This window comes from Uloborus diversus, chromosome 2 (genome assembly GCF_026930045.1).
Source record: "Uloborus diversus isolate 005 chromosome 2, Udiv.v.3.1, whole genome shotgun sequence".
Classification (NCBI taxonomy): domain Eukaryota; kingdom Metazoa; phylum Arthropoda; class Arachnida; order Araneae; family Uloboridae; genus Uloborus; species Uloborus diversus.
Genome location: NC_072732.1, coordinates 141,108,158 through 141,118,894, shown reverse-complemented (window position 1 = coordinate 141,118,894; position 10,737 = coordinate 141,108,158). Strand labels below are relative to the sequence as shown.

Here is a 10,737-nt window from a genome sequence, read left to right as displayed (position 1 = left end):
ATGGTGCTTGTCTAAAATCTGCCTCCGGTAACATCTGCAAATGGAAAAAAAAAACATTCTTTTTTCATTTTCTGCTTTTTTCACTTATTTTTTTTGATGGTTCCTAAATTTTTGTGTTGCATTTGTCGTGTTTAGTGCATTCCCTCATAGTCCACTACTACAATGTTGATGATGAGTGGTTCATTCGCTCCATATATTTTTCACATTAAATTTTTGTGCTTAAGTACCTCTCAATTCATTCAAAATCTTCAGTTATCACTACTCCCTCTATTTCAATGCACATTTTTTAAAGATCACACATAGAAAATTGCACGGCTGAACACAGAAATACAGGACACAAAATCGATTTGGATCTCGCAGAGTAAAATTACAGCATTTGCTATTGGCTTTCTCATTCCTTTTGCCTCGCACAATATTTTTTAAATGAATTAAATTAATAGGATTAAATTTCCAAAGCACACTTTCAGGAAAACAAATACAGCAAAATCTCATCCCAGCAAATAAAAATGCATAGCAATATCTATTCCAAAGAAGTACATGTTCAGTCCTGTTTTAATTGCCATTACATTGCCCAGATTTCATAACACAGAAATGCCACTACAATAAACAAAATTGTCGGTACCTTGAAGTTTATTATAACAAGATTTATCTATACTTAAAAATTTTAAAAGCATTTTTTTTACTGTACTTTATTATCTAATATGAATAGGAATTTGAAGAAACCAAAACAGCTTGATGTAAAGACAAAACAAGTTGGACTGAGTTTTTTTTTTATTGAGAAACAATGCTTTACTACAAAGATATATAGTCAAAAAAATTTCTTACATAAACACATTTAAAAAAGATCACAGTTTCTTAAAATCACAGTTCTGTTTTTCCCCTTCAACAGTAATTACAACGGAGAAAAAAAAATTACTTTTTTTGATTTGTTCTTAAAAACAATATTAACTGCAGGAATCATAACAGTAGCATAAATGCTCGATACATATAAAACTTCACAAAAAAGCATTATATATTGAGAATGTTTGTACATAAATCTTTGGAATGTTGACTATTTTGATTCAGTAGGAAATTATTCATCAATGGCACAAAGAATCTTAATTTACTTTGGAAAAAATAAAGAGAAAAATAAAAGAAAAACTTGCAAAACAAACTCTTGTCTTTGCATCTAGCAAATGACTAGATATGCATGAGATACATCCTTCCTGTGATCGATTCCCTGAAATATAAGTACTCATTGCATATTTGATAAGTTGCCACACCTTTGCTTACAAAAAGATTCATAATCGTTCAAAAAACCACAATTTAACAGTTTACTAGCTGATGGCCTCATATTCATATCCGTTCCAACTAAGTTTGACAGGAGCATATAATCATTAGTTGACAGCATCTCCTCGATCTAAAAAGAAAAAATAATAAAGTAAAAGCATAAAAAAAGATTTGTTCACGGCAGGGCCAGATTTAAGGGAGGGCAGGCGGGGCTACTGCCCCGGGGTCTCCACAACAAAGGGGCCCCCACAATAAATTTTTTACAAAATATCCTAACTTTCACGGGTCGAAAATATCGGATATATATATATATATATATATATAATGTATCAAAATATTGGGATATCCATCAAAGTATTGGATATTTTCAAACCCTGATTAGGGGCCTCCACACTTCCAAATCCAGTCCTGGTTCAGGAAAACCTATGCACACTTTTTAAAATTTTCTTTTTAACTGTCAATGTTGGGTAGAAAATTTTAAAACGAATACACAAAGGAACCCTGATTTTACATTGTCCAATTCATATGTAATTCCGCTTATGATGTCATTTCTGCTGGTCTACTAATAAGAGAAATAAAACATTTTTAAAATGTTTTGTTGGTTTAAAATCCTAATTCTCGGAACAACATGGGTCAGATAGACTCAAGTTACATTCAGTTACATTCCTGGATAAAGTACCATATTAAAAAAAAAAAGAGATAACATGCCACAGATTGAAAATCTAGATTAAGATACATAAACCATTGACATGGCTTCATACTGAATAATACTTACAATGCTGCGGAAGGCACAAATATCAGGAACTCCAGCATCCGTCGATGTGAATAAAAGATTTGGGAAAAGCATCTAGAAGGGTGGGATCTCTTTTAATTTCATTTTCTACAAAAGCAAATAAACAGATTGTGGGACTATCCATAAATGATGTCGCTTTTTTCAACATTTTTGACCACCCTGTCACAAATTGTCACACTTCATCCCCCCCCCCTTGTCAGTCTTTCAAAGCATATTCATAAAAAATGTGTTATGTCACAGTTCTTGTTACTCCCTCTCGCCCCCAAGTCACCAACTGTCAGAGTTTGTTATTATTTATATATTTTTTAAAAAATAAAAAAGGAGATTTTCTTTTATTTAAATCAAATTTTTATTCTTAAAAAAAATGTGTTCAAAAATATGTAGAACACTTTACATGTACAAAAATGATATATTTCATACAATAGATGAATCCATTCAGCTTACTTTTAAAATTAGGATAATTTCTCTAACTATTCAATAAATTTTTAAGACTTATAATAAATATGTTATAATGCTTAGATAAGATGTGATTTTGTTTTATGCTTTGCTTAAAGATAAAGTTTCCATCATCACGTACGCTTTTAGTGTAAAATAATAAGTTGAACAATTACTTTTCTTAACTATATTAGTCATGGTGTGTAAGAAAAACCGCAAATTTTTATTTTGTTCTGAACTGTAATTTTGGAGTAAAAGCAATATTGCAAGAGTGAAAAAGGAAGGGGATCTATGTAGTTTTGCCTGTTGAAGTTAAGATTGCAATGTATTATGCAATTAAATTTAGAGCAACATATTCTAAAAATGCAAAATTAATGAAAAAAAATTAATTAATGATTTTGTTAAAAAATCACTTGATTCAAATCATTATTTTAATCAACAAACCCTGCTAACTGTCACTATTTCATGAATTCTTCCTCCCCTGTCAAAGTGTGACATCATTTGTGGATAGCCCCTGCATAAAAATATAATCTGGATTGTGAGTGATAACTAGATGGCACTGATCTACGGAGGAGGCTAATTTCTCCTTTTAAAGGCAATCTCAACTACAAATGAAATTTTATTAACAGCACAAAGGTTTTGAACTCATAAATTCAGATGGGATGGATAAAATAAGGATGTGGATGGAAATCAACAAAAGTATGAAAAAAAAAAAAAAAAAAAAACTGGAATGAAACGGAAAAAATTAGGGGTTTGCTTTCATTCTCAGAATGAAGACATTTGTCAAAAAAATACGTAAAGTTTGGTCAACAACCAAATTTAAAATTATACAGCTGTCTTTCTTCTTAAGTTTGTTTAATAAGGAGAGATTTTAAAAAATATATAAAATAAAATATGGGGGGGGGGGGGTGCTGCAAGGCTGCAACATATGAGAATTCAGATGGAAATAGTATGGTAGAAAAATCACAACATACTGAATTCAAAATTATTTTAGGAGGAAAAAGCATTCAACTTGCAAGATGTTTCACATAAACAGCTTTTCCTTTCATTCGGAGATAAATAAATCATGTCTGGTTCACAAATTTGCACTTAGTTGTTGTTAAATGGGAAAAACTAATACTTTTTCAGAGTGTAGCGAGTGCATGGCTTAGCTTGCCGTTTATCCGCTTTGGTTCGTTGAAAATTTAGTGAACTCGTCTGATTAGTTTTGAGATCTTTTATTTACACATTTATTCTCTAATCAACTGTACAATATATACACAAGAATCAGCATAAAGCATAACGCAAACATGAAACAGATCAACCACCGGTCAAAGCCAGCGCACAACACCGCTGCTCTCTATCAGACCTCAGTCATCTCTCTCCCAAACATCCCTTCGCTCCTCCGCACCCGAGCACCAGGCTGAAGTAATCGTGCGACCAGGAGAGAGGGGTCGAGAAATGTCTCTGTTGGGGTGCCGGACATTACACCTCCCCCCCAAGATTGTGATTATCACTGCAGTCAAAAATCACCATCTGAGAATTAATAGTTTGGCAATCCCAACATACACACATAGTAATTACACTCACCAAATTACGAGCACTTTACACTGCAATACAAGAAAAATACAATATCAAAAATCCTCTCCTGTAATAATCACATATGTAAAATTTTAACAGATACTAAAATTTACCTTCAAAAAATGCTAACATGTTTTCTTGATGACATGCAATAAATTACCTGATTAGCATAAATTAACATAATACAACTCTGTGTTTCTCCAGTCTACGTACTTAAAGTCTATTTTCATACCTGTAAAATACACTAACACACGAGAAGTAAGTTCTGAGTTTTGAAATATTATAGCACACAGTAAGAAATTGTCACTATGATAACTAATGTTCAAATTAGTCCAAGTTCGTTAGTTAATTCAAGTTCTAAATTAGTCCACAGGTAACCGTGATAAGGCATCTGCATTTCCAAGTTTGGCACCTGGGCAGTGTTCGATTGAAATATTGTATTTCTGGTGTGCCAATGTCCATCGTTGTAGTTTGGCTGATTGAGGAACTCTCTTGGTAATAAATGTCAGAGGGTCATGATTCGTTATCAGCTCTATGTGAGCTCCAAAAATCCAGGTTTCGAACTTCTGAAGGCTCCAAATGACAGCATAGGCCTCTCGCTCTACAGTAAGCCATGCTTGCTGCGTAGCGTTCAACTTTTGGCTAGCGAAGCTGATGGGACGTAGGTCTCCTTCGTCATCACGCTGTGATAGAGAGGCTCCAATCGCATAAGCAGAGGCATCCGATTGAATGACGTACAGCTGATCCAACTTAGGTGTTAACAGCTTAGGTGCGTCACATAACGCATTCTTTAGGCTTTGGAAACAGCTTTCGTGAGACTCTAACCACGGAATATCTTCTTTTACTCCTTTCTTCACGAGTTCTGCCAATGGATATACTAATTTTGAATAACCGTCTATGTACTTTCTGTAATAACTACAAAGTCCTAATACACTTCTTAATTGAGTCTTTGTTTTGGGGGTTGGTAGCTTCTTGATTGCTGAGAGTTTTTCTGGATCCGGCTCGTGCCTGCCTGATCCAATCACGTGACCTAAATATTTCACATTGTTTTTGACAAATACACATTTCGTCACATTAACTGTGAACCGCAATTCTTCTAATTTCTTCAATATTAAATTGAGGTGCACTAAATGCGTTTTCCAATCTTGAGAGAAAACTGCGATATCATCGATGTATGCTTTACAGTATTCTTGGTGGTCACCCAAAGCTAAATTAATCGCACGCTGAAATGTAGCGGAAGCGTTTTTAAGACCGTAAGGCATGACTTTCCAATGATATTGGGCTCTGTGTGTTTTAAATGAAGTCAAGTCTCGACTTCCTTCTTCAGGCAGTATCTCCCAATAACCCTTTAAAATGTCTAAAGAAGTTATTACATTCGCTTGTTCGATGCTATTGATTAAGTCATCGACATTCTGCATAGGAAAATCGTCTTTCTTCGTTGCAATGTTCAAAGATCTAAAATCTATGCAGAGTCTTATTGATCCGTCTTTCTTGATGACACATACCACCGGATATGCTATCTCCGCGTCACTAGGTTCAATCAAATCAAGGCGTTCTAATTCTCTAATTTGTTTGTCTACTTTCGGTTTTAAATTTTCAGGAATACGGCATACGTAAGGCTTCTTCCTCGTAACTCCTTCTGCAAGTCTTATTTTGTGCTCCGAAACTCTAGCAATTTGTAGTTTCCCTGAAAATACATCACCGTGTTTTTGTAGAACTTCTACTAATTGCTCTCTTTCTTCAGTATGTAGATGACTTAAGTCTAATTGGGACATTAGATCAAGTCCAACCGATCTTTGAATTGGCGCTTCATAGATGTCTCCGAATTCATTATCTTCGTCAAAGATCACTCCGACAGTTTGAGCGCGAGGATAATATTTCTTCATTTTGTTCACGTGAACATGATGTATGCTCCCATCGGATAGTTTCACTTTGAAGGAATGCTCCGAACAACGCTCTACCACTATGCCAGGACCCATCCATCGTGCATATAATTTATTAGTCGAGTCGGGAATTTATAAAATTACCTGATCGCCTATATCGAATTTCCTGACCGATGAGCGTCGATTAAAATAATCCTCATATGCCTTTTGTTTGCTCGCAGCTACTAAAGACGCTTGTTCTGCCGCATTCTCTAAGTTAATCTTAAGATTTTGCAAATAGTCTACTGCAGATTCAGTTATATTTGTAGGGATATGTACTTCTCCCGCCCACGTAGATTTTAAAATAGCGAGTGGACCTTTAGCCTCCCTACCATAGATCAATTTAAATGGTGATAATCACGTTGTTCCATTTGGTACTTCCCTATAAGCCCATAGCATAAATGGTATTTGCTTATCCCAATTCGACGGATCCTCCCTTATTGCATGGTGCATCATATTTTTGAGAATTTTGATCCACCTTTCCACCAAATCGTTACTGGAGAGATATCCTGGAGTAGATAAGCGTGGAGAACTGCCTACTCTCTACATAAATTCCTGAGTTAAACTAGCAATAAAATTTCTACCACAATCACTAGCTATTATATTTGGAATTCCAGTACAAGTAAATATTTGAAGCAATGCATCTCATGAAGCTTTTGCAGTAAGTGATCTAAGGGGTACGGCTTCTGCCCAATGCGTAAGCTGATCCATTAAGCATAATACATAACGGTGCCCCCTTGCTGAAGGCGAACTGATTTCTCCAATTATGTCAATATTAACTACTTCGAAAGGTAAAGATGGCCTAACTACTGCAGTAATAGGTGCTCTAACTGAAATCTTATTTTCCTTTCTCAATTGACAACTCTTACATGTTTTGCAATATTCCTTTATTTCTTTTGCCATTTCAGGCCAATAAAAATTATAACGAATTCTTTCCTTCGTTTCCCGCATTCCCATATGACCTCCAAAAACATATTCATGTGCTAAACGCAACACTTTCTCCCTCCTATTGTACGGTAACACCAGCTGCATCACTGTTTCTCCCAGAACCTTATCTTTGTGAAAAAGAATACCATCAATGCAACAAAAGTTTCTCTTTCCCCTCTGTAAATCTTTACGCATTCTCTCTAATGTGGGACATCTTAATTGCTCTTCCTTCAACTTAGAATACTCAGAATGGGATGCAGATGCAACACTTTCACTTTCCAGCCCTTGGGATAATTTACGATCTCCACCACCCACTTTCGTTCTAGCCCGGTGGTCATTTTCCACGCTCCCCGAGTGATAACAGGACAGCTGCGTTTCTCCTTCCTCCCCCTTTGACAAAAAAGATCCCTCATATTCTGCCGGCGGGGTGTCGACTACATCGTTTTCCTTCTCTTGAATGTCCGTTTCGAAAGTAAAAGTCGGATCGTTCGCGTTTATAAGCATTTGGAGAACATTTGGGGGTATTAAACAAGGCACATTTAATTTATCCGTTACAGCAGCAAGAATTTCAGTTTGCTCTAAAATACAATTGCCTGGACTGTCAGATTTTAGGGACACGGGAATTCTACACAATTTTGCTTCAAGTTCTTCCCTGAAAGCAGAAGTTAAAATTACTTTCCCTCTACTGATTTCATTCCAATTTGGAATGTATTTAGAATTCAAAATTGGAATTTGAGTTCCACTGTCAATTATTGATTCAATTTCTTGCCCATCTATTACAACTTTTGCGTACTGCAATGGTTGAATAGGTATTTGAGGCTCTAAAAATTTCGTTTCGACTTTGGCTGCCAAACATTCGTTGTTGTTTGTCTTGGGTTTAGAATTTTTATCCCTCGACGGGTGCTCATCAGAATTTCTATGACGCTTATTACAATCCCGAAGTAAATGCGTAGTCGATCCACACAAATAGCATTCCTTAGTTTTGCACTTGTTGCTAACATCTACCCTTCTATTCTTATCATTTCTTAAGTGAGGTGTGACGTATCTAGCATCTTTCCCAGAAGTGTGAGGTGTGTCTACATCAGTTTTGAAGTTATATCCCTCCACATGGTTGATTTTATGGAATGATTTGCCCTTAGATACAAAATAGGTATCACATTCTTTCCCCATTTGAACAGGTTTAAACCAATTTTCCCCCTGCCGTATGCCAATGTGCATTTGCGTTTCCTGGTTCAGGGTTTCGTACAATTTGTCAAACACCATCAAATCTACAATGCTTTTGACATCATTACACTCCCTCAATTTTAAATAATATTCAAAAGTTGTTTTTAATCTAGATGCAAACTTTACATGAGTTTCGTTACTTTGTCTCTTAGTACGTTTGAAATTTGCTAAACAAATTTGAGCAGTGGGCTCGAATTCTCTTAATACTATCGTTTTTATTGACTCATAGCTTTTAATTTGTTCATCGTCGATATAAATTAATATATTTGCTGCCTTTTCCCCTAACAGATTTAGTAAAATCTCTGCTTTGTTTACTTCCTCAACGTCCTTTGCCACAAAAGCACGCTCTAAAGAGCTGAAAAACAAATTCCAGAGCTCGGGCTTAGACGGACATGAAATTGTAAGTGACTTAATTGTTTTAATAATTTCATTCAAACTACTAGCAGCACTTTGGATGGGCCCTAATTTTGTGGGATTTTGAGCATTTAAGAGTTCAAGTTGTTTCTGATGTTCCTCGCATTCTTTTCTGTCTTCCACAGTGGTGACCAAAAATTCTTCTATAAATTCCTTATTTTCTTCATAAGTTTTCGATTTGGTAATAAGATCTTTTAGATCCACTATCTTTAGGTCGGAAGTGACATTTAACCCACATTCCTCTGCTACTAGCTTCAAATCTTCTTTCTTTAAACCTTTTACACTGAACATTTTACTTTTTAGAATTTAATCTTCTTGTTTGAATAATCAATGATCCCCCAAAACAGAACAATCAATAAGAGCTCACCTATCCATTTTGTCATCCAGACGGCTGCGCCAGTGTAGCGAGTGCAGGGCTTAGCTTGCCCTTTATCCGCTTTGGTTCGTTGAAGATTTAGTGAACTCGTCTGATTAATTTTGAGATCTTTTATTTACACATTTATTCTCTAATCTACTCAGGGGTCTGTCCAGGATTTTTCACAGGGTCCGTTTTTTGGGAAAAATCAAATAATTTTGTGAAAAATGAATTAATTTTGTGAAAAATCAAAAAATTTCGCAAAAAAAAAAAAAAAAAAAATTCAAAACAAAATTTTAGAATTTACAGATGGCACAAACGACATCAATTAAACTTAAAGTTGAGTGTTTTCCTCTTCTACGTCGATAAAATCATTCTGGATTTTTTTCTGATATTTGGCCGGGGGGGGGGGGGGGCATCGCTGCTTCAAGTATCAATATTTATCTACCATTCTACATTCATTATGTTAAATTATACTAGATATATTTCTGTACAGTACTTAAAATAATTGTAACAAAAATATGAATAAATAAAATAAAATTCAGAATAGGGTTCAGCATTCAACTTTTTGACCCAAGACATTGTTAAAAACCAAAGAATTCCGTTTAAAACTTATAAATTCCGTGATTTTAACAAAAATAAAAAGATATTTCAATTGTTTACCTCTTAACAAAGCGTAATAATCATCAAAATTTCGTAAAATCGGATTCCCATAGCGGATGCAAAGAGATTGCAATTCTCAACGTGAAGGCATCAAAAGTATAAAAACGGCTTGTAAAAGAAATGTTTTTGATAAAATTATTTTAAAATGCATTTTAGAGTCCTATGATAAACATATCATTAATATCTGTGGACACAGTTGACCCAAAAAATAAAATAAAATAAACCATCTATTCAGCATTTTAATTTTTGACTCATAACAGAAAATGGAATTTTGCTTTAAAAACTTGAAATGAGAGTTCTAACAGAAATAAAGAGACTTTTCATTTATTTGAATGCTAATAAAGCGAAGTTAGCTTGAAAAAAGAACAAAATATGATTCTCATATCGGATGTTAAAAGATTGCATTTTTCAAAATGTAGACGTCTAAAGAAAAAAAAAAAAACGGTAATTAAAAGAGTTTATTTAAAGTTAATCATCCTTGTTAGCATCGAAAAATCAAAACCCATATAATTTTCTCCCAAAATAACAATTAAACATCGCACCGCACCGTAAAAACGCAAATACTGACAAGCTGGCAAAATGATGAGAATATTTCCTAATCAAGTCATTATAAAGGTTCAAAACGCCAGACGCTAAGTGGTGATAATTTTGAAGTTGGTAACCCTATCTGAAGCGATCATATTTTTTCCTCATCCTTACTATTCCTTTGCAGTTCTAAGTTCATTTCGCAGATATATATTATTATTGTTTATTAAATCATGAGCGGAGAAAAGTGCTTACCAATGCCTTTTCAGAAAAGTTTACAACACCGCCGCTAATTAGCTGTGATAAAACAAACAGCCATTATATTTATTTGGCAGTAGCAATTATTTATTGCTTGCAGGAGCATCGCAAGAGTGCCGATTTTGTATTAGCTAATTCCTCTAATTTGACTTTAAAAAAGGTTCCAAAAATTATAGGTTTATACACAGAAATATGCGTTATTTTGCTTTCAGATTTGCTCTTTTAATAAACAATTTGTGACAGATCCGATCTTGTTTATCAGAATTTTGTGAAGAGTCCGTTTTGTTTGATCGGGATTTTGTGAAAGGTCCGTTTTGTTTGATCGGGATTTTGTGAAAGGTCCGTTTTGGTTGATCGGATTTTTGTGAAGGGTCCGTTAACGGACCCAAATA

General features: G+C 34.7%; 1 protein-coding gene across 1 annotated transcript in view; it reads right to left on the bottom strand.

Moving 5' to 3' along the window:
• Positions 1-761: 761 nt before the first annotated feature.
• Positions 762-10,737, bottom strand: part of LOC129216055 (serine/threonine-protein kinase 31-like) — an 85,979-nt gene continuing 76,003 nt past the window's right edge. The window contains exons 22-23 of the mRNA XM_054850198.1: positions 2,045-2,116; positions 762-1,399 (exon numbers count right to left, since the gene is read on the bottom strand). Of these exons, the coding sequence (XP_054706173.1) occupies positions 1,235-1,399; positions 2,045-2,116 (237 nt within the window). The 3' untranslated portion in view covers positions 762-1,234. The remainder of the gene's footprint in view (positions 1,400-2,044; positions 2,117-10,737) is intronic.